This window comes from Falco peregrinus, chromosome 5 (assembly GCF_023634155.1).
Source record: "Falco peregrinus isolate bFalPer1 chromosome 5, bFalPer1.pri, whole genome shotgun sequence".
Lineage (NCBI taxonomy): Eukaryota > Metazoa > Chordata > Aves > Falconiformes > Falconidae > Falco > Falco peregrinus.
In genome coordinates this window covers 28,099,923-28,125,385 of record NC_073725.1, presented here as the reverse complement: position 1 = coordinate 28,125,385, position 25,463 = coordinate 28,099,923, and the positions used below count along the sequence as shown (strand labels likewise).

At 39.4% G+C, this 25,463-nt stretch overlaps 1 protein-coding gene across 2 annotated transcripts in view; it reads left to right on the top strand.

Moving 5' to 3' along the window:
* CNTNAP2 (contactin associated protein 2) overlaps window positions 1-25,463 on the top strand; it is a 1,162,992-nt gene that overhangs the window by 922,033 nt on the left and 215,496 nt on the right. For both annotated transcript variants that reach the window (XM_055806132.1, XM_055806133.1), the window contains one exon: window positions 11,098-11,254. In XM_055806132.1, coding sequence (XP_055662107.1) covers window positions 11,098-11,254 — 157 coding nt within the window. The remainder of the gene's footprint in view (window positions 1-11,097; window positions 11,255-25,463) is intronic.

Below are 25,463 nucleotides of genomic sequence, written 5' to 3'. Positions count from 1 at the left end.
AGATCCAAAACACAGCACTGCACCAGCTACTGAGAAGAAAATTAACCCTACCCCAGCTGAAGCCAGGACAACTTCTCTGTGGCAACACCATCATTGTTGATATATCATACAACTTCTAAAGCCTGTGCATACTAAGTATACCCTTTAAAAGGTTATTCATACATTTCTGTTATTTTTAATATGAGGATGTAATTGTAATAATTCACAGGTTAATCTCACACAGCAAAAACCTTGTGGAATGAAGGATTTTGGACTGTAGAAATGTGAAAAGAATGAAAATGAATTCTGATGGGAGGTCTTGTTTGGGAGTGTTATTCTTCTACATGTTCCATTTCTGTCTAAATAGCCCTCACTTAACAGATGGCTTGGTTTTGGACCTCCAGCTTTAATCTTTATTGGTCCCAGAATGATGTTTTTTGTGTAGTGTAGCTTCCTTTATTTCAATTTGAATATGCTGGATAGCCGGCCTGCTGTAAGCCTTGGTGCTGAGGCTCGTTGCCTCATTTTTTCCTCATTTGAAATCCATTGCTGTTGTATGGAACACAGCTCATAACAAGTCACTGTAATACATGTTTTGTGTTGTTTTTCTTTCCAAAGGATCAGATAGGTTCCAGATTCGGAATAGTGGGCAGTTTGGGAGTGGTATGGCTACCATGCAAACTGGCTGATGTCTATTCATATGTTAGTGCTGGTTGTGGCTTCAAAACCGTGCATGCACAGTGTGTAATTGAAAAAAATAAAACCAAACCAAAAAAAACCTAAAAAAGAGACAAATTTTCTGAGATAGTGTGATCTGACATAGGAATATCAGTGTTCTTATCAAGAATTTATGGCTCTCTGTGCAGCAGTGGAGGCACAATGGAAAGAAAGAAGTAAAGCTGATTGTTCTGAGGTTCCTCAAGGGTCAGTGGGGAAAGAAAATCAACAGCAACAGCAGCTGCTGCAACAGTCTCATCAACAAAAGAAAGCCCTTGTGCTCCCCGAAACCAATTTCCAATTGTGCCACAGTCCATGTTCCATATGAAGTGCCAGATATTAAGTTCTCATGGGTGGAGAGAAGCCTGAAGTCCTTCTGGCTCTCATAATGGCTTTTTTCATTCAACTTGGACTACTGCTGGGTTGTGCTTGGGGGCAGGGAGCAACAGTTCGAGAGAAATGCTCAAGAAAGGTATGGGACCGCTGAGGAAAGATCACTTGCAGAAAAAGCTTTAATCAGTTCTGCTCACACAGAGTGTAGTTTAATTTACCTTGGGATCTTGTTAGTCTTAGTTCATTTGTTAGCAAAATAATGGCATCAGCTCTTAAGGAGTTGTCATATTTAGTTCCATGTAGGCTGTGATTACCGCAAATCAGATAAAATGGACTAGCAAAGCACTCTGTGCTGAATGGTGGAGGTACATGTAAGAATGGAACCTATTTTCTTCTTCGTAGAGGTTAAAGGCACTCCTATGTGGTATGCGAAGCAAGACCCCAAAAATTATTTGGCTCTTTTTAATTTATTTAAGGAATGTTTTAGTTTTCTTCATTTTATATTAACAGCAAGGGATCTCATATGAAAATGTGATCACAGTATGCAATTCTGTGATACCAGTATCGACTGCATTTTTTACAGAATTTACTTTTGCATTTGCCCTGTTGCTACATAATGTATTGCACGCCAGTTTAAATGGCCCTTTTTTTACACTCGGTCTGGTATAATAATTTGGGTTTGATTTTACAGTCCCCTATAAATCATACTGCTTATAATAGTAGTCATTGTTGCTCTACTAACCACGATTTCTGAAATCTTCCCAGTGGATCTCTGCTGTAAAATGAGTCTGTGTCTACAGAAAACTTCAGAATGCATCTCCTGCTGTTGAAATATCATCAATGAGTTTCTGGGCTTTTTTTTTTGGCTTTTAAAGGAGTTAAATATATTATGGCTTCAGCTGCATTAACCCTCAGAGTGTCAGTGGTAATGGGTACATGTATGTATGCATGCTGTTTATCATCAAGGTTGGGTAGAGGTAAGCCCGCTTTTTCAGCACGCATAGTACGAATCGTAGTGAACTCTTTTTGTAGCGTACTTCTGTGAGTAAATGTTCTTTTCATCCTTGGAATGACTTGTTATTGTTGAAAAGTATGTACTTTTCCTTTTCCCTTTAGCGTTACCTTAAGCAAAGACACTGGTCTTTGGCCTTAAATGATCCAGGGAATTGACAGTACACAATTAATTCCAACACCGGCAAGCCTGGCACACTACGTTGTTAAGGGTAGTAGGGACCGTTGTGATTTTATAATGAACTCGCTTTAAAATGCAGCAAATAGTAGGATACAAGGACATCTGACAGCTGCTTTCCCCAGCCAAATCTCACCACTGAGACTTAATTCCAAGAAAAATAACAAGTCAGGCTTGGTTAGTAGTGCTGCAGCTTGGAATACGAGTCTTGACAAGGGGAAAAATCATTTGTACTGTACTAGCTTTTCATGAGCTAGGGCGAAGAGTAAATCTCTCCAATGGCAAAATAAAGCTGTCAGACAGCTTTTTCATAAGATGCCATTGGACAGCAATATGACATTTCTCTCTCCTGATCTTTTTTATAAATTGCTAATTCTGAAAGAAAAGTCATCTTTGCCAACATTTTTGTGGATCCAGGTAATGAAATTTTAAGAAGCAGTTGTGATACTAGAACAAAAACAGATTCAATAACCAGGAGTACCCCTGTTGCCTTACTGAAAAGATGCTTTAATGAAATTTCTACTATCTTGGATAGTATTCTGTATTTGCTGCTATATGTTTTGAAATTGATATAAAAATGTATGATCAAAGTTCTCTGAAAAGCTAGCAGGCAAATATACGGGCACATGAGAACACTTTTATGCACTGGCAACCATGGCCATTAGTGGGAGGCATGGGCACCAGTATGCAGGCAGTAATTTTGTTTCCCAAGCATATAAATAGGTTCCCTTTCTCTCTGTCTTTACTGGGCACAGGTGAGAAAAATTAGGCTCTTCTCAGGTAGGCCAGTCCTTACGTACCAAAACATGATTGAAGTCTGAGTAGCATGGCGAGTCTATGATCTCAGGCTTCTCTTCCCAGACACATGGGAGAGCCAGGGCTCCTGGCTGGGCATCTAAACATCTGATCTAGTTCCTGTTATTGAAGATCATGGAGGTTCTTCTACTTTGCATTATGGAGATGCTCATCCTTGCCTCCACTGCAAAATGCAGTGCTTTATGGATGTGGAGGAAAAGGACAAGAATGAATTCCTAGGTGCCCTTAAGAAAACAGTGAACAGGGTGTGATATATTAATATTACTGAGATCTGGGACAAAAAAAAGGTAGGCTCCATTGTATGTTGCAGATACAGCTGGTCAATAGTTCTCAAAAAGCCCTACTTAATTGAAAATGTTCTTTTGAATATTTAAAGGTAAAATCATCAAGAGCATTTTTCATGCTTTTCACAAATATTTTCAAATATTTTTCTTCATTTTCTATTGAAATCTTAACAATATTTTTTCATTTATAGAATACTTTTGAAGTATGATATATTTCTGAATATCATAAAAAGGAAAACAAACAAACAAACCAAAAAAACCCACAACCTCTTTCTAAGTGTTTTCGCATTAAAATGCCTTGACCATGAATTTAGACATCAAATCATATCAATTTTTATATAACAAGCAGGCTGAGGAATAATGTATGTCAGGGTTCTGTTTCTGGGCAGACTTTAAATCTTTAATTTTCACACAGTTTACACAGCTTTTGCAAATAAATAGTACTGTCAAATAGACCAACCGCCTCAGTGACCTTATAAAGAAAATGAATGCTCCAGGCTAGTCACAGTAAAAGAAAAAAGAAAAAAAAATATTTATTGGGTACTAGCACCATGAAAAAAGAACTAAAAGAGACACAAGTACCTGCAGATGAATGTTATCATAAATAACAAATGAAAAGTTTCAGGTCATATTTCTATTAAACATACAAGCAGCTATGAATTAGGCAGCCTAGTTTTCTGAAGTGGCCAAGGGTTCTTTTTCATTGTTTTCCTTTTGTGGGTTTGGTTTTGAATCTCTGCCTTCTACCCCAAGTTTCCGATATGCTCAGATGCCCCATTTGTGTTGCTGTGAGGGCTTGACTAAGCTAATTCTTGGCTATTAGTAGAATGGTGACCACTGATGCAAACTCTTTTCATCAATCCTAAACACTCCTTATACCTTTCCTAGTTAATTGCAAAGGAAAATGATTTATCGGTTAACAAAATGGCAATAGCAATATAAGAACTGACTTAACTTTAAAATGACATATTAAACTTATGTATATATTGCACAATGCAGTAGAGGGCAAGAATTATTACTGAAAAAAAATGGAAAACTGAGGAAATATTAAAAGAAAAACAATCTCAGTAAAATCACACGTAGGTATTATATATGAATTGTCATTTTATCTTAGATGGTTCACTTAAGAAGTCACTTTCTGCACAGGCACTTTCACTGAAGTCTGGAAGTGTACCCACCAGCCAGGCTCTTCTCTCAGCTCTGTTGTCTCAGTTTCAAACATTTTGGCCTCCCGGGTGATCACTTAAACTGACAGCTTGCTCACAGGCCACCTGGGGTGCACGCAGGAGCCAAATCTGCTCTACAGTTGAGTATCTTCTGTTAGGAGGTTTTGCTGTTGCCATGAAACTCCTCGGCAGCTGCACCTTCAGTCTAGGTGGCCACATCTGAGACACAAGGCAGGGCCAGCAAACCTGCAAAGTGTCTAATCAGCTTCATATTGGTCCTAAGCATACACATAATAATAAAGATGAGCAAAACCAAATCAGCACAGAATAAACTGGGTCAGCAAGACCTACCTATCTTTTGCAGCCTTGGCTTTAATGATCCTGCATTGGAACATGTGGATGTACTAGATGCATGAGAGACATCAAACCACGTTTGCTTATTTTTTCCAAATATTAACTCTTCAAAAGCTGAGAATAAATGGCTCACAATGTTCATAAAAATGATTTGACCTGAGTGGAATAAATACCACTGATGGTGTAAGGAAAAAGATGGTGATAAGCAGCAAAGAGAAAGCCATGAAGCGCTCAGCCATACTAGCGTGCTGAACTTTTCAAACAGTGGCAAAATTATCCTTTCAGTGCCTGCTTCTGCAGTGCAATATCAGATAGAATTCCTGCACAGGCTGTAATGAACCATGACCTAAAATCAAGTTACCGTTGTGTGAGGCTAAATTTAAGATAAGTTACAGTGTAGCTTGAGACAAAATGCACGTGCAAAGAATGTAATTCCGTTCAAAAATAAAAGAATTATACCTGCCTTTCCACATGGGCAGATTGACTTTTTTTGAAGTTCTGTCATTAATTTCATCATTGTATATTATCCCTGGGAAATAGCTTTCATTTCTACACCTGTGATTAATTTGGGCTTCCAAAATTGTAGTACATTTTTGAAAGATATCTTTGGGCTTATTCTGCCAATACAAGAATAGGGCAAATTATTTAACCTGTGGTTTTTTAATCTGTTCCATTAACAAAGAAGTGAAGAAGTGAACAGAATAATCTTTTCTGAAAGTAATAACAATTACACACATGGTGTGATTGTTGACATTTCTTAGTATTTATTAGGGAGTCTGTAATATTAATGGATAACTGGAATGGTCCCATTTAAAAAAAAAAATCATTTCAAAGCTATCCAATCCAGTAAATTAATACCTAATTGTTTGCAGGGGAACAGCTAAATGGAGTCGTTAAAGTTAGGCAGGGTCCCCAATGAGCAGTTTTCACCAGTCTCATTTTTGGGAGGTTCTGAGGCATAGGCTTCAGTTTGGCAGTGTTCCTAGCCTTCCTTTATAAACCGTTCTCTTTGATTTTAAGGATCAGACAGAGGTCAGGAGCATTTCCTGACAGGCAGAAGCAGGTTAATCCTCACCCGGAGCCCGTGGCAGTGTGCTGCGGCTCACCGCAGGAGGCTGCACCTGGAGAGGATTTGGGAAGGAATTAGGTAAATTCACAGGCAGTGGAGCTGTAAGCAGACCCTGAGCAGAACAGGCAGAAATACACCCTCTAGCATCTTTAACACAGTGAAGGGGTGCTGGGGGAGTGCCAAATAATCAGCCAGAAGTGACAGCGAAGCTTAGATCTTTTCTGTAAATCCTGCCTGCTGTTGCCCCTGCCAGGCGGGGAATCCAGGTGAGACGGGCTGTGCTCTTCGCAGTGCTGCCAGTATCCATTGCTGATCCTGTCCTTCCCGGAATAAAGTGCAGGGAATGGGAAAGAGCTGGGGCAGAGAACCAAGGGAAGAACCTTGGATAATCACTGCTATCACTCCTTTGTTTCCAGAGGCTACAAAAGGTGGTTAAGAGTAATTGCTGGAATGGAGGAGAGCTGCCTTGGTTCAGCAGAAATGCTGCCGGGTGGCCTCCACTGCCCACGGGCCTCCACTGGGCCCTGAATGGCCTCCTTGAGAAACATGGGAGAACGAAGAGACTGGATGAAAATCTGCTACGGGGAGGAGATGGTGAATGAAAGAGAAGCATTTACCTTCTCCAGGTAGTTTGCAAATACGAAATAACATCATTATTCTGCTGGGGGCTGTGTGGTGAGCGGGTCCGGCTGAGCACCCAGTGCGGGGCAGCATCTGGCCGCTCCATCCTGTTCCCTAGCCTCAGGTCTCTCAGCATTGCAGCTTCAGCTACCAGCACCCTACTGCTGGGAAACAGCAGCCCTAAAATGTTGGAAGTAACACCATTTTAATTAATCAGTTGCATTTAAAAATAACAAAACCAATTGGTTTTCCTAAATACTTAGTACAAAGTGTGTTTCAAAAGTTACACATTTTGAGACACTTTGGATATGTTAGAAATACATTATTGACTGTTAAAGAGTTCTGTTCATACTACATTAACTTTGGTTGGATATGTTTTTCTATCAAATGAAATGAAAACACAAAGATATGTTTATGAGATGAAAAAGAATCTATTTTATGACACTCGGAGATCTGTGAGCTTACAAAGATGTTCCCTTAGTCCTTTACTTTTTTCTGAATATTCTGTAGAGAGGGACGTCTTCTTGATAGAAAACACTGATGAGCAGATTCTTTACCTGCTTTGATTTAATAACTGCAGATCTGAGCTACCATCGCACATTGATTTAAATAAGAACTCATATTTTGCTTTAACTATAATGAAAGTCCACCACTGCTAATCCCTTGCAACCACTGTTAACTGTATTGCATGTAAGTGTTACAGGCTAGTGTGTGTGTATGTCAGACAGAGACCTGAATCACTAAAAATACAGTTTGATGTTCTGGCTCTTCTCCTATGTCTACATGCCCTGTTAAAATAAGATCAGTCATTTCACCCTTAGAAGATTGTTCTCACCCCACAGCTATTAACTTTGTCAGGGTAATGAACCTCCTAAAAGCTGAATATCTTTGTCCGTTTTCTTGGTATCCATATCATACTCTGATACCATCATGACTTTTCTGCTGAGTGACTGAGTAATAACCACACAACACCTTGCAAATGGCTTCTTTTCAAGAAGGGAAACAGAAAGGCATCCTGGTCGTAACTGAGTACACATAAACTTAAACACTTCCCACAGCAGCCCTCGAAGGAAAGCTGGTTTGTGCCCAAAGAGCAGTTCGGCATCAAAACTTGATTCTAACCAAAATCCCAAGGCAGGCGGGAGAGTATCCCTTCCACTCCTTCTTCTCTTAATGCAATTTGTCCACAAAAGCTTGGGAGGAGGAAACCAATCAGTCAATGACAACAAAAAAGCTATCCTGTGACTGAAAATTTGTTCCTATGGTAAACAAAACTTCAAAACCAGAGGAAATATCTTCTGGTATTACTTGTCATCACAATACACTTGATAACTTTTATGTATAACTTTTGCCCTCCACAGGTTTTTGTCCTTAAACTAAATTTATATACTTTTAACGTCATAAGACCACTAGTAGTGATATTTTTTGCAGAATAATCATATATGATAAAATAGCCTGATGCTTAGAATTACATATGTTAATGATCCATCTTCGTGTTGGAGTGTACTACTACTTCTACTTGGATCAGCCCTTTCCAACAGCTTCCAAAGCAAAAAAAAAAAAAAAAAAAGCAAAGGGCTCTGAAGCAGAAAAGCAGAAGGGTTCACATCCTCAAAAGGAGTCTATAAAAGAGGGTGAAGCACAAGAGGGAAAGAGTGGTCCTATTGCTAAATATTTTTTTACCTGCCTGATGCATCCTTCTCTCTCCTAGCTTTTTTTTTTTTTTTTTTTTTTTCTATTCTTCAAGTCTCCCCAGTGCAGGGTTTTGCTGTTTGTTATGCCCAGCCACAGCAGTGTCTGCAGTGTATCTGCATAGCACTCCTGATTTGGAGCTTATGAACTCTAGGCAAAATGCTGCTCATCTTTTTCTTGGCTGACATGGAGAGGAAGGCAGGCCCCAAAGGGCTGTTGTCATTTGGCTGGCACAGAGCAAATGAGGCACAACTGCGTCTCCTCACCTTTTTCTTTTATTAACCATAGGCTATCAAGGACCTCCAGAACCTCTTGTACGGCCACTGTGGTGCACGATGGTCTGGCATGAGGCTCATCCTATTCCAGTGCATGGCATTATGTGCTAATGGAAAACCAGCTAATGAGAGCTGTCTGCCAAGAACCCCTCTGGTGCAAGCCCTGGCACAACATGCTGGGCAGATACAGACTGCTGGAGGTGTCCACAAAGGAATTGCTGGTTGTGGGGGTGGCTGGCAGAATTGGTATTGAATGTAAACCCACTAAAATCCTATGTTCCTTCCTTGAGCTTTCTGGAAATTTAATCATGCATGTTACTATCTTCCTCAATTAATTTGTGTTCCCAGGCCTATGGATAGGTCTTGTCTTCAGAGTGAGGAGGCATGCATCCAAATGGGGCCAGATCCCTAACTAGTGTATGTGCATGCGGAAAACAATAGATGTGAAAAATGGCTCTGGCTACGCTAGAATGCATTCTGGGTTTAAAACTGTATGCCATTTGCCATTTAAATGAATTAAAACATGCCCTGTTTGTGTCTGTCATAGCGGTCTGTGACACCCATTGCCATAGTCCATAATTCTGCTATCACCGTCATCTGCTTTAATCATTTCTACCTGCTTCTGAATTTTTTATCCTCCTTTTGACAATTCTAAGTCATTCATTTTCCTCTGGTGCTTTAATTAGCAGTTTAGCTTCCTGGTGGAGTGCTTGCTGACTGGATCGTGCAATCCTTCACTTGACAGGAAAGGTGTAAACAAAGAGAATTTTGAGTAACAGTCAAAACTACGGTATTTCCACTGCAGCATAAACACTAACTTCAAAGATGGGGGGGGGGCGGAGAATTACAATAGGAGCTTCAAATATCATTAATGCTGTAGTTGGATCCTGTATCAATAAAAGCCCTTCTATCACTCACTGTGGAAAGGTAACATTTACCCTTAAATGCTTTTCAAATAATCTTTTGGAAGCCAGGGCTACGTACTCCCGTATCTAATAGATTGTGTTGCAGGTTGGCGATGCTGCTGCAGCGTTCACATGGCACACACTTCAACAGGCAGCACTCAGTTCTGTGGTGGTCGAGTCACAGAAACTAAAATGACCAATTTAAAGTCCAGAATCACGGCACACTGTTATCATACCCATTGCATTAGCACCAGAGCTGAATGGTCATACTGTGCAGCATCGTAACATCTAATAAAAGCTTCAGCCACCACGAATTTTTCACATTATCCTATTTTCAGTAGCGTTATTTACACAATGTTTAACAATTCAAAAGCATTGAACAAAGCACATGTTTTCAGAGAGCTGTGTCTTTTGTGGGTTGGGCAGTTTTTTAACGTATGCAGTTATTTAGTTGTTCTCTCCGTGTCTGGGATTTTATTTTTTTTTTAGCATTCCATATGAATTACTTCAAACATATGTCTGGGATAAGTAGATTTATGGTCTAGATGATCAAATGTAATTTTGAAATGGCTATTTTTAGGATTATGGATGTAGTTTTTGGAGATGTACAAGTGAGATTCACTAATAGAAAATTATGAAAAGAAGAATATCTATTATGTAGGATTTTACTTGTAAAAATGATTAATAAGTGAATTCCATGCAAATAGCTTTGTTTGATTAAATGAGGAAATACCAGCAGCAGGTTGGATGAGGGAAAAAGACATTTTTAAGGAAACACGTTTATAGGCTGAGTTCAGTCATGTTTTCTGAATGTGAAAAATCATGAAGACAAGTACATTGAGAATGATTGAGTTATTTACATGGGTATGAGGTTAAGCACATATTTAAGTGCTTTGCTGAACTGGAGGAATAAAAAACTTTTCAGTAAGGGTGTTTTTTCAAATTAGAAATTAAAGTAGAGGGAGTTCATTTATTTATTTATACATAAGAGGCTTAGTTAGTCCAAAAAGTATTAGAAATAAACTTGGAGCAGTATATGAAAATATCAAATTACAGACCCAATGCCAAGAAATGTGATTATATCAAAGTTCAAATCACCTTTGCTCAAGTATTAAATAAAAAAAAATACATAGATTTTTAAGAAATAGTTAAGATGCTTTAGGAGTTGTATAATATCTCTTTACACTTTGCTTTGGACCAGCTGGAGAGAGCATGATGATCATGTTTGTTTTCTATTGAAGACAGATTAATTTCCAATTCAAAGTTTTTATGAAAAAATAAAAGATAAAATGAATTAATCTTTATGTGCAGCATATGTGGTCAAATATTGAATAATCCATCTGATAGCCTGCTATATAAACTTGAAATTAATTGAAAATAATTATGGAACCTGCCCATGTATTTTCATTATATAAACTGAGAACAATTAAAAAGCTAAACAACAAGCATACAAGATAAAAAGATTAATTAATTTCAATCATTATGAATCATGTGAATACAGAAAAGATGTTTTGTTTACCTGGCAGAGTCCTTTGAATTTCTCAATAATAATGAAAGTGTGTGTTTGACAAAATTGTAGGACGGCTGTCCAGTTATGTGTTGTTAACATCTGCATATTAAACATCTGAGCTCAATTAATGCATTCTGGAGCCCTACCTCTCTGATGCATTGTAACCTTGCATTTTAATTTCTTGCAGAAGGGAATCCATATACCTGGTGGGTTGGAAAAGCCAATGAGAAGCACTACTACTGGGGCGGATCAGGACCCGGCATTCAAAAATGTGCCTGCGGCATCGAACGCAACTGTACAGATCCCAAGTACTACTGCAACTGTGACGCCGATTATAAGCAATGGTGAGTGGTTTGCAAGAAGGCAGGGTAAGAATGACCAGAATCTCGTAACTTTTACAGCACTGCCCTTACGTTGAATGTCTTCTGTTTGTGTATTTCCTTTCTTACCAAAGAACAAGGGCAAAAATAATTATGGTCCCTCCTGCAAAGTGTCTACCTATCTCTTCATTTCCATTTTGTCCATGGTATCTGTGACTGTCAAATATAAGGAGATTATTTACATTTTCAAGTTAACTGAGCTATAGAAAAGGATGCTAAACTTGCAAGTCCTTATAGAAAAGGACAGCATGTTGACTGCCTGTGCAACTTTGCCTCTGTCATATTCAGTTACATTACAGTACAGTATTTAATTTTATCTCTGCAACTTCTTTTTTTTTTTTTTCCTTTCTCTTTCGGAGTACTATTGCTGCATTTACTTACAGAGTGAGAGAGAGAGAGTTGAAATCATTCATCTAGTGACTCCAACCCCCATTATACATATTCATGAGAAAAATGTGTTAAGAGCGAGGCTTAAAGTGTAATATGGAATGAGGCTCTGTATTTCAGAGGAAGGTATTGCACTTTGCATGAGACAATTAAATATTCATTGGCCTGTTGATTGAGAATACAAACCTATAGGCCTTTTGGGATGAGACAGGGAGAATTGGTCCTAGTTTCTTCCCTAATAAATAGTTATTAATTCATCCCAGGTGGAAAAATTTTAACAGAGGGACTGAGGAAGTCCTACCCCTTTTACGTCTGGGTAAGGGGCAGTGTGCTGCGAGGTAATTGATGTGGGTTTAAATCCCTTCAGGCAGAACAGAGAATTAAACTTGTGTTTCTGATATTGCCCATAAATACTCTGACAATGAAACTACTTCGTAAAGCTCATCATCATTTTGTGAGACACTCTCTGTGCTCTTAGAGCACTTCGTTTGTAAGCTTTAACTGTTTCTGTCTGTCACAACAGGCAGCATCATATTTCATATGGTATGCAATATTCGGTGACCAGTGGGGACCATACTTTTATGAACACTCTTCCCATTAATAGCAACCTGTTGGTAACTGAATCAATAGTGGCTCATAAACCAGTTTGTGATAATTGAGAAATTCATACATCTACTAATGAATATAGAGCTACAGAACTTTAATGATATGTCAGAGATTTAAAAAAAAAAAGAGTAGGGAGAATCACAGAGCCATAGAATCACAGCGTAGTTGAGTCTGGAAGGGACTTAGAACTCATCTAGTGCAAACCCCCTGCTGAAGCAGGGACACCTACAGACAGTTGCCCAGTGCTTTGTCTGGAGGGCTTCTGAATATCTCCAAGGATGGAGACTCTGCAGCTTCCCCAGGCAACCTGTGCCAGTGCTTGGTCACCCTCATAGTAAAGAAGTTTTCCCTGTTCAGAGAGAACCTCCTGTGTTTCAGTTGGTGTCCATTGCCTCTGGTCCTGCCACTGGGCACCACTGAAAAGAGCCTGGCTCTGTTATTTTTGCACCCTCCCAGCAGTTATTTATACACATTGATGAGACTGCCCCTTGAGCCTTCTCTTCTCCAGGCTGAACAGTCCCAGCTCTCTCAGCTTCACTTCACAGAGAGATGCTCCAGTCCCGTAATCGTCTTAGTGGCTCTTCATTAGACTCTCCAGTATGTCCACCCCTCTCTTGTACTGGGGAGCCCACAAGTGGACACTGCACGCCAGGTGTGGCCTCAGCAGTGCTGAGTAGAGGGGAAGGATCACCTCCCTCTGTCCACTGGCAATACTTTGCCTAAGGCAGCTCAGGATACCATTAGCCTTGTTGGCCGCAAGGGCACATTGCTGGCTCGTGTTCAACCTGGCAGCCACCAGGACCCCCAGGGCCTTTTCTGCCAAGTTGTGTCCCAGCTGGGCAGCCCCAGCACGCACTGACACATGGGGGGTTTCCTCACCAGGTGCAAGATTTCACACTTCTCCCTGTTGAACTTCATGATCTTTCTGTAAGCCCATCTATCCAGCTTGTCAGGGTCCCTTTGGATGGCAGCAAAACCCTCAGGCATAGCAGCCACTCCTCCCAGTCTCGTGTCATCTGCAAGAAGAAAGTATGGAAAATAAAAAATTTAGAGTAACAAAGGGAATCTTACAGGCCCTGCAAAAATGATAGATTGGGACATGAGAAATCAAACATTGCCACAGATATTGCCACCCTTAGCTTTGAAATTGTCATGCCAGTACGCTGTTAGCAATGGTATGGGGTGAACTATAGAATACTATAGAGGTAGAGAAGTCAGAGGAATCGGACGTGGTGCCAAACTTCAGAACTAGAATTATCTAGAGAGTGAAGGATATGAAGTCAGAAGACAATCACTCAAACATAGGCACTAGAGCAGTGTGGCAGGAGGGAGGTTTGGTTCTGTGTCAAAATGGTAACGATAAAAGGAAGGTTTTGTAATGATAATTACAATAATGGCAGAATTAGGAGCACTTATGTTTTTCATTGCTTGAGGCACTGGACGCGTATCCATGAATGATAGTCTTTACCATATGTTGACTGTTTTCTTTTACGCCAAGGGAAAAGCATGGGGGGAAATCGCATTGACTTTTGATCTCTTGTTGTGGCTTCTCTAAGAGTCAGAGATGATAATGTAATAAGTGGTGTTCACTCAGTGGTCTTTCTCTGTAATCTTTACACCCCCTATAAGCGCAGAGATTATATGGAATCTATTAATAAGCAGATTAATGTAATTATAAGATTTTAAAAAATCTAAAATAAAATTACTGCCATAATAGATATACAACATTTTTCTCAGAACTTCAAACAAGAAGGGATTTATATGGTATTTCTCTGGATATGTATCTGATTTTTTCAGGAAAAATACTGTATATCACAGGACAATTTATGAAAAATAGTTATACAACAGTTTTAGTCTCTGGTGTGTGTAAATCACAAGAAGTGAAAGCCTCATTATAGTCTTTAAGAACACTTTGTTCAATATTCATTTTTGCAGTTTAGTTTTGGCAGAATCTAGCCCATTCCAAACCCATACCTTTTGGCATTTGGAATTATTTTGAGGAACCGTAGCTGAGAGTTTTCTGTAGCCAGGTTGATGGATGGATAAAGCAAGTGAGCTCCAGAGGTGAGGAGACCTCACTGGCTTTGGAGGTTCCCCCAAAGGTTCCCCCTTACTGGGGGCAGGATGTTAACCAGGGCCACCAACACGTCTGTGCTCCACTCTGGTGACAGCAAGACAGCTCCTGGTTTGGAGCACGGTATCTGCAGCAGCGCTTTTGGAGAGTTGCCATGAGTAGGTGGCTTCAGCCAGTGGCAGCAAGGGGAGCCTGAAGAGAACAGAGGCCACTATAGGAGGCTCGGAGAGGCATCCAGTCGGTGATGAGGCCTGCATCCTTCACATCCATTCAAACCTTGCTTTCGCGTGTACAACTTCACATATTCCAACTCTTGCATAAACTATAGTATGTCTTCTCATCCTTAGAGGTAAAAAAGTGTTAGCTTAGGAATATTGGGAGCATTACTGTAGTACATAGGGGAGCAGGATGCAAGGATCCCCAGGCAAGGACTAACTGAGAGAACCAGGACTAAAATCCAGGCATCATGACATGGACACTCATAAGCCTTTGTAACAGACTTATATGGCTATGCCAGCACAGTGTGGGAATTACTATTAGAGAGGGATCTTTGCAGCTTCTGATGAGCAGACGCATCTCAGCTCACAGACCGACAAAGCAGCTTGCCACAGCTGTCACTAGCTCATCAGCACAACTTATTTTCCAAGAACTTACAGTCCCCTAGAACAGAAGGGCTGCGTAAATGCCATACTAGGGCTGAGAGGCCAGGTGGGACTTCTGCAGTAACTGCACATCTTGGCCATAGCTGGGAGCACAGCATTTCATTGTGGTATGCCTGCAGGGATTTCCTGCTCCTGCCCAGACAATGTGGGAAAAGGTTTTGTCTGATTTTTTTCTTTGGTGGAGGGAGAGGCGCTGGCACAGGGGGCGGTGGGCAGTAGCTGGCAAGCTAGAGCAACAGCTACACTAGAAAAGGTAGAGTAGAATGGGAAATGAAGTCTGCTAAGTGGAAATTGTGGGAAAGGTGAAGAAAAGAGATTCAGAGCAGAGATTCAGATTTTGAAGCACTCTTGAAAGAAGATTGGGGAGTCATTGAAGGGCGACTCAGGCCAAATCAGAATGATGTAGTGTAAGTAGAATATTGTATACAATTTTTATCGTAGAAGATTGAAATAATTTAGAAATTAAGAAGGGAATTGCAGTTTGAGGAATGATCTAGAGCAAAGGCAGGAGAATGCTTCCCTGGAGAACTAGATTCTAACTGCCTCTGAAACCACATTCCTGTGTGATGCCTGCCAAGTTGCATAAGGTTTTTCTTCACAGAGCAGTCAGTTTGATCCTAATTTTCTGGATACCTAACTGGAAACCCAGAGGTCCAGTTTGTGGAAATACTAAACATTCAGAGCTGCCACCGGGGTAAGTGATCATTCTTTCTGAATGTATCTAATGCTGTCCTCCAAAGCACCACCAACAAAAAATGCCTGTAGGCATCTGCGATTGAGCACTAAAAATGTATGTCTGCTTTTAACTATAACATCTTTCAGCCTTAACATCCAATCTGTAGAAAGGAAGTGATGCCAGATACCCACCTCGTGGAGGTATTGCAAAGATAGGTAGATTTATGAAGCAATCATCTACTCTAGTAATGAGGATTATAGAAAAGCCAAAGAGAAAATGCAGTCTTTATAGAAAGTGTTGAAATACACATTAAATATAAAATAGGGTCCACATATTGAAGCATGAGAGTAGATTAGGACAGTGAGCTCTGTTTTACTAAATGAGTATTGTCTGCCTCCTGTATTGAATTATACTGGAGCCCTCTGGAAAAAATAATAATCAGCGACCAGTCAAGGACTGTATCATGATGATAGGTACAGGGGACAAATTAAAGATTTTTAAGTGGCTTGAAGTATTTGTCTTTCCTAAATTCTGTGTTTGATTTGATTTTATTTAACCAACTATATCAGTGATTTTGTACAGAACCAGCTGTTGTAATAATGGACTCAGTTACAAAGTAATTTTTCCCAGAGACTTGCTCACACTGTAGGCTTGATAAACCTGGATGGTTTTTCTGTTAATGCTTTTAAAAAGTTCACTGAGCAACTTTACACCTTGTCTGTCTGAGTAAAATAGAAAAAAAGCATTCTGCAAGTTGTAGAGCTATTTAGTGCATGCCTAAAGTGTCGGTTCAGGCTCAGATGGTAGAGAAGCCAAACAGTAGATACTGGCAGGGAATATGAGAGATGAAATTCAAATGTATGTGTATTTGCACACATCATCTAAAATATAACCTGATTTTTAAGAGAAGCCCCTGTTGCTGCTGCAATTTAAATATTAAGTAACCATTTTGTCATGATAAAGAAATAAAACCACGGGCAGGAAGAGCTTCACCAAGAGCAATATACCAAAATGAACCTTAGTCCCAAATTAACCATGATTTCTGTCCAAAATGAAATTAATTCAGAGGTAAGTGAATAAGATTATAAAGAAAAAGATTAGTTTTGCTTGGTAATAAAAATCGCTCATTAAAGGGTGTACAGCTGACATTCAAAGTCAAGTTGCCTCAGTCTCGAGAAAACAAACTCTACTGAGGCTGCTGTTATTAGTAGCAAGAAATTCTCTGGGTTACTGGTAAACAAAATCTTCTTCAAATGAGTAATTTTAGATAAAATGTAAGGTTTTGGGGGGGGGGGAAAAAGAAAAAAAAAACCACAAACAAATGGTTGCTGCTGTCTTTTGATTGTAAAGTCAGTTAACACTGAGATTGGCCCCGTAAGCCAAGGTTTTGTTAGCGGGAGGTGGGGAGGCTCAAAGTTTCTACACAGTCTCCTTAATTTTTCTTATGTAGCAGCTACAATATGTGAGAAGACATAATACAATCCTGTGCATGGATTTACTGGGAAAAGGTGACATAAGCAGCTTTTTTTCCTGATGTGGATGCACTTCAGGTTACAAAGTAGGGCAGAGATGTCACTGCTGACTATTGGTGTGTCTGCTAAACTTTCAACTACTTCGTGGCCCTAAAGATGATCAAAAGGGATTAAAGAGAATTTAAAGTAACAGTGGTTTGGACAAATGGACAAAACCAGCAATGAACACAGAAGGAGGGAGCCTCATTTTCTTGTTTATCCTCTGTCACAGTTTGGAAATTAAAGTTTCTTTCTCCAGAGCCTGCACAACTTCTTTATTTTTGTGAGGTGTTTGCCAGAATGCTCTTCAGGCTACATCACCCCTTCCCTTCATAATACTTCAGTGGGGATTTCAGAAGAAAGTTTCAGGTCCTGAGAAAAGCCGATTAAACAGGCTCAGCTTGACATGAGTTGAGTGACAGGAATATGGATGGGCATTGAAATGCTGGCCCCTGGCTGTGGCAATGACAGGTAGGTCATTTGCAGCCAGATTTAGCAGGATGTCAGAGGCTCCCAGAGCTATTGATAGATGTCAAGGCTTAAGTATAATATATACTAATTCCCATTGAAATTGCTGATGGTTCCGTTCCTGACTACCTGAGGCACTTTGGGAAATACATCTGGATTTTAACCTTGTGTGCTGCCAGTAACAGCTGCTGATGCCAAGACAGCTGGCCACTTACATGGCACTGGCTTCTCCTGTCCTTCATTAGAAGCTGCTAACAATGTCTTTGGATATTTTTTTACCATTACATTCTCATCTAGGCAGCAACTGGAGTTTCCATAGAGGTGTTATGTGATCAGAAGTGACTAGGTTACACATTCTCTGTAGGGAAAAAAAAACCCAAACAAAACCCCCCCCACAAACCCCAAACCCAAAACAGATAAAACAAACAAACAAAACAAAACCCCCAAAACCAACACAACAAAACAACAAAAAAAACCCTGAGAATTTAGCATTGACTTTACTTGATTACATTTGGATTAAATTTACTTACTATTTGTAGTGTTATGTAGATGTATCCTAAAGAAATAAGAGGGATCAAATATGAATACCTAAAAGACTAAAAGAACTGGAAGGACTATAGAAATTGCAATAAAAACATGCATGGCTATAAACATCCAAGATACATACATATATATATATATATATATGTATGTCTGGAAAATTTCCAGTTTAACCAGACTGACTGACTGCACAAAAACCCCCCAAGTGTTTATATGGTGTAGCCACATGTTTAAGCAGTACCTGGCAAACCAGAAATTTTTGCTAAAATACAGAGGCCTGTGTTTAACAGTAAAACATACTGGTTTGTTTTACATGAAACTAGAAAAGAAAAAAAAGAATAGAGAAATATCTAGTAGGACTCATGATGTCCCGCTGTTTTGTATGGCATCTGAAAAAGACGATGAGCCTCAATTTCTTAGAAATTGAGGAAATTTTGTGGAATTAGGCCACACCACTTTGAAAAGTGTAATTCAGCATCTTCAGAGCTTAAAGGCCATCTTGGAAATAACAAAGTGGAAAACACAATTAGTAATTGTTTTTTATGTTATAACTTTGTGCAGTAATTACATCTGTCTACTGTATAAAAGTTGAAATATCAAAACTTATTTTTTAGTTATGCTTAATAAACCAGCTTTGTGGGGGAAGGCAGGCAAGTTTAGCTGACAACTTGCATTACTTCATGTGGTTGTTTTTCTTGTACTCTTACAAATGCAGGCAGTCTTTTGCAGGTTTTTAGGGTTACCTTTCACAGTTCCTCTGTACATTGACATTGGCACCTAGCATTCAGCTAATGCCAATCAATCAAAAGTTAGCTAGTTCTAGCACTGTGACAGTACGTAATGGCACAGAATGAAAATCTGTGTGAAGAGGAACACTAAAGACAGAAAGCCAGGCATTCAGACCTTGGAAAATGTTGGATTTAATACAGCTGGTTGTACTTTTTTTCTGAATGACTGATAGATTTGAGCTGAAACTTTCAGCAGCAGAAAAGCAAATAGCCAGAAGCCAGGAAGTTCATTCCTACTAGTTATAGTTTGGCCATTAAAACTAGTCTAGTAGGGAAAAGGGTCCAGTGAGTGGGTATTAAATAGGCTGCTGCCTGTTCTGCATTTCCCAGCTGTGCTCATCAGCTGTAACTGGTGTGCAATATTGAAACAGAGTTTGCATGCCAAAAAAATGTTGAATCTTCCCGTTAAGTTAATTCTGTCCTCTTTTTTTTATAACCTGCTCTATATTTTGTTTTATAGAAACTATATACACCTTGTGTTTGTCCATTATGCACTCCTCTGTTCTGCTTCTCCCACGGGAGGAGGCTGAATGTTTTTGTTACTGAGAACAACAGATTAAGAGTTTGGGAGATGGAAATGATAAAACAGAGAGATGAGCTCCAGCCAGCACTTGGCCATGCTACAGACGTGCTAGGTAGCACCTTCCAAATTTGCCTTTTCTGGTGCCTCAGTACTACCATAGGACTCTAGGGCTGTATTAGATAAGGTTGTCTACTAACACAAAAGGGCTAGTTTTTTCCTCAGTGTTCACACTATTATAAATATGTATATAAGACTAATGTGAGTGATTTAAAAGTTAATTTGAGGGCAAGTGAAGGGCATAGCATCTCTTGCACAATAAGTGTTCAGGCTACTGCATTTATGTAGCCTTTGGAGGACAGTACTTGCTGCCCTGGAGCTCTCCCTAATGTTTGGATTGCATTGCTAATGCATAGCCCACAGCTGACAGCTCTCCTCCAGCAGCTGGGCAAACCCAGGATCTCCCAGATTGCTGCTGCTCCTTTCGAGATGTTCCATGCAAGCTCTGACAACTGGCTACATCTGTGTAGCTCATGGGACCTGACAGATCTGCAGCCTGAACTACTAACACAGGTTGAGGGCACTAAGAGTTTGGGGAATCCTGAAACTTGCAATCATTACTGCTATTTTCTCTCTTGCTTCTGTACTATTCACCTTTGGGACTGGATTGTGGCTTTGTTTATAAGAAGCTGATGCCACTTGATGTTTAGCTGTCATCCCACTCGTTGACATTAAAGAAAGCACTTCCTTTAGTGCTTGTGGTTCAGGGCAGTGACCAAACAGCTGGGGAGCTGAGTCTTAGATTTCTCCAAAACTGAAAACACAAGAAAATGTGGACATTGCTTTTTGACATGAAATAAGTGGTAGCCTGCCTTATCTTTATTAAAATGACACCTTCTTACTTGGTGTTATATATTCAGTCCCATGCGCTTATTTTGCAGTTGCTATGATTTTTCATCCTGCAAGCAATACAAAAACCCGCACAGCTGAGGGTGAGGAAATGGGAATCTGTACTTCTTCATGCAACATGAACAGTGTCTTTTACCTTGCTGCATATGTAAAAATGGTTGAATTCTAGCAACCTGCTAAAGATGAAGATGATTTCCATTTGACTTCAGGTTCATTCATCTTTCAGTGCTAGCAGGAATGATTGAGCTCAGAGGGGACAGTGCTGACAAGATGTTATCCTTGTTTATTAATATCATCTGTAAAAAACTGTGAAACAAAATGTGAGTGTTCATCCTGCTGCCTACCTCACTTCTGTTGCCATTCAGGCTTCCCTGTGTTTACCTGACCTCAATTCCAGCCAGTCACAAGCAGCTGGTCTCATCCAGATCTCTGTAAGTTACAGAATCACCCAACAACAGTGCTGGAAAAATCAGAATTAGGTATCTGAAGTTATTACTGTCTGGGATATTCCTGCTATTGTTGGAAACACCCTGGTATTTCTGGAGTATTCTAAGAAATATCTGAGAGACTAATGAATTAGAACAGGAAAATGTGGATATATGGGGGTTTTTTCCTATGATGCAGAGGATTTAAAATATAATTCCCAGCATATGTGTATTCTTTATGTTATTAAACGTCATGATTAGTGTGAGTGACAAATGAAGGGACCGGGAACAACAATGTCTGCTATGTCTTGTCTAGAAACACACAGAATTTTTAGTCTGAATGAAAAACGTATGGTCTTAACTTTAAAGTAAATGACCTTACTGTCACAGCTTGTCAGGTAAGGGCAGTGTACTGTGCACTGCAGAACTTTCAGCTGCCAATTATTTTCTCCTCCTCCTTTTATTTGTGTGCTAACTTAAAAAGTAATGACTCAGCCCTCAGTACAATGCCATGAAGATGAAATCACCCCAGTGCTGACCAGCCCAATGTATTTCACTCTGTACCTAACACGGCTTAGCTCTTGAAGAGAGTGCTTTGCTTTTCTTCCTAAATTATAGGACTCTCCTGAATTATGGTTTTTTTTCTGAATCAGTGCAGTCCTATGTAGAAGACATCTGACATCTGTGACAACATGTGTTAAAGGGTAGATGAAGACTGCGGTGCATGCTTGGCTGTTACTAGTATTAGCAATCATATTTTAGCTGAAACAATCACAAAGGAGTCCATCAAGCTGAAGGTATTAAGCCTCCACTGTAAACAAAAGATGTATCTGGTTTTGCTATGTGATCTTGGGTGTATCAGGATATATATATATATATATATATGTATAAGGGGGAGAGAGGAAGTAATCGGGGCGGGGTGGAGGGAGTGGGGGGGGTGGCGGGGAAGAGTGACCCCAGAAGCCCTTAAAGTACATTTTTTGTATCAGTTCCCAGGCTTGATGGGGATATTTTCTTTAGAGCCACTGATTGAAATACCGTGTCAGTTCATTCCACATTTAGAGGAAGAATTGTTCTTTGTCCTTTTCTCATTTTGCCCAGCAGATTCTTAGAACTTCAAAAGACCTGATAAAGAAAAAGGATGGGGCGGGGGGTGGGGGGGGTGGGGGTGGGGGGGGAAGGCAAGTCACCTGCAATATTGCTGTTTGCCTGGGAACTATTGTTCTATGCACAGTGCATTATTTTACTTTCAAGAGGAAGGTTGCCTGCACTGTCTATGATAAACACTCAGAGCAATCCAGTAACCTCTCATAAAGCTGCAAACTGAGCAATAAACTCAACGGTTGTAGCACCAAGAGAAAAGGAAGAAACTGCTTTTGCTTTTCGTTTGTTTTTGTTTGTTTTGGTTTGGTTTGGTTTTTTCTGTAGACTTGTAAAAGAAGTTTAAATTCTATAAATTGTTTTAATGTCATGGACTGGGTGAGGTTTTATCTTACTTACCATTCATGTCTCCCTCCTGTTTTGTTTTGGGGTTTGTGTGTGTGTGTGTTCCACAATCAGGGAAAGCCCCAAGCTTTCCAAATTACTGCTTACCTGTAATTAATCATGGCTAGACATTTTGTCCCAGCCACAGCCTCCCCCCAATTCTCCAGCTATTTTTCTTTCTTTTGCCTCCTGTTCATGTGCAGAATTCTATAGTGATGAAAATTAATAAAGGTAGGAAAATAGGATCCTTGGAGATCCCTCAAAGTTTATAACAGCTGTCTGAGTATGCAATGGAGACTTTGTAAATCAGATCCAAGATAATTTGTTGCATTTTTACACAGTGTTGTTTCCAGCAGTCTTTAAATTGGCGTTAAAATGCTACATGGCTTCTTTACATTAAAAGTGTGTCTGTATGAATAAACTTGCTGATGGGATTCAGATGGCTTTTTTTCCTATTTTGCTGATGAAGAAGAAATGTTGTACTGGGGAGACATCGTTCTATCTAAACCAGTATCTCCCTGTTGGCACAAAGAGCAAATTAGTTACAGAGATGATGAAAAAAATCTGAAGGCATTAAGAGTTACTGCACATCCCTAACCCAGGCTTCAGATTTTCATTTCCTATTGCATTGATAGGAAATGGGTAAGGAATAACTTTTAAACTCAATATAGCTAATATAACTTGAATAACAAGCTGCCCAAGCTGAATATCAAAGTGTCCAGTTGCAGAGCCTGCAGGGGTTAGGCTTCATAATTCTGGGGTCTTCCAGTTATTTTGTACTATTATTTGTTAAATGACAACCAGCTGTTGCTGGCTTACATTCCTGAAATTTGTGGACTTGACTTAGGTGAATATGCAACAGTCTTATGATTGGCTATGAAGTCCTTGTAAAATTACAGGTCTAAGATCATCTTTATTTTGAGACAAGGCAGAGAGTACTTTGATTCCAAGTATGTTTTATTTGTTGATACATTTTTACTTATCAGAGGATGTAAAAAAATGATGGACAAAAAAAACCCAAAAAACCCAAAAAACACCAAAAAACCCTTCAGTAAACAGGAAGAAGAATGGCATCTGGAAAAACTTACTCCTCTGGCAGCTGGCTTTGTTTCCTAGACAAATTCAACAGTTTTCTGGTGAATTATGAGTTGGTTCACTTTCTGCCTGGAAGCAGTCTGAACAAGCTGCAGGTTTTTTTGTAAAACTCAGGGTCTGTTTCTTCCCTGGTTCTGTGTCAGTTGTGCTCTTGCCATCTCCAAAACATGATGAAACGTGTGTTATATGGAATCAAAATTTAGCCAAAACACAATTTTGTTCTTGCTTTCATTGTCAGAGTAGTAGTTCAGCTCCAGCTGCTAAATAAGTTGCGTGTTTTTTGGATGTGTGTGCCATTCTTGCATTTTATTGCTGACGATTTTTATGCTGATTCGGTCTTTTAACAGAAATTTTTGTATGGAGCACTTATTTGTAGGTGGTAAGCATGGCAATGCGTGAATGAAATAGTTCCAGTTTGTAGGGGAAAATGGATACACTGATCATTGTATCTCTAGTTATATCATTGGTTCAGTTGGACAATGAAGAAAATCATGTATTTGTTTTTTTAGCCTATCAGTTCAACCTCGGTGCAGAAACATGTATGGTAACATCTAGACAAAGACTGCTATGATCTGCATTTTATAAAAGACCTTATGTGCAGTTGTTTTAGTGGAGATTTGTTATCTGACCTTCATATAAAGGGAATTTATGTTATTCTTGGAAGAATGATCCAAAGCTTTTCATGCTCGGTGTGCAGAATTATGGGAAGTCAAAAACAGTTGACGACAAAAGATTCTGTCTTATGCTCCCTCACAAGACTAGGTTTACTGAAAAATAAAAGAAAAAGTTGAGTAACTGGCCTGTTGTAGTCGGAATCCAATAATAAGAGAAGAAAGCCACCAAATCTATGAAAAGGGAGTTTAAACTATACAGACACAATTGTTAATTTGAAGTATCTTTGTAAATTCTCCTATGAAGATAATTTTTTAACAATGGTATCATCATCTCCATTTTATAATGGAGAACAAAGGAAACTAGAAAAATTGAGAACATACAGTATGATTTGATTAGGGGATAGGTGAAAAGTGGAAGAGCTGAAAAGGGAAAAATGTGGGGCTTGTGAGAATGTGGGAGAGCAGGAGCAAGACATTGGGGATTATCCTGTGTGGGAATTCAGTCACAGGGCGATGGGTCTTTGGCAGAAACCCATCCTAAAATGGCTGTTAAAATTGGCATTAGTTTGACAGTTTCTGTGTTTCATCACATCATATTATGTACATGTACTGTGAAAAAGCAGACAAACTTAGTCAGACAATTTGGTATCGTAGTCATTTAGAGGCAGTACTGACTTTCCTTGTGGTCATGAAAGACCAAATATAATAATAGGTCATTGATCCTCTCTGGGATCTTGGGCTGTATGGCATTAAAAGAAAATAATTAATAATTGTCAATATAAGTAATGCAACTACCATATGCTTGCCTCAGAGGAGAAAGTTGTACTAACAACACCTCATAAAATAGATCTTTGTTATAAAAATAATTAATTAAGAATAATGCTTCATGGCAAAGTCTCAGGACTGATTCAGAAAACTTTCAGGTTTCATCCACTATCATCCCAATTTCAGAGGAAGGCAAACAATTTTGTACAGAAACTTGTTCTCTGGTTGTATTTTTGAATATTTGTAATTTCTGATTATTTTCTAGAGAAATATATTAAAATTATTTTTCATTACTTACCTTAAAACAAGCTATGTTAGTGGCTTCAGCCAAAGAGGTATCAGCAGTATATTCTGGTTTTTATGGGTCTCTCCTCCTAAAACAACAAAGATCCCAACATCAGCTCTAAATCTTTTAAAAATTAGCAGTTGGTTTAAATGAAGATCTTACTGTCTGTTTCAACCACAAATATGTTGCATCTTGATAAAAACATTTGTTAAGCACTCTGTAAAACACTAGCTACCTGTGAACAGGAGTACTTGGGCAAGTCACTTCTAGTTGGGAATACCAAAGGTAAGTTCTAGATCTGCAAAAGGAACTAGAAACTACTGGCGAGTAACGCTGCCTTTATCGCTGTGTCAGGTTTTCCA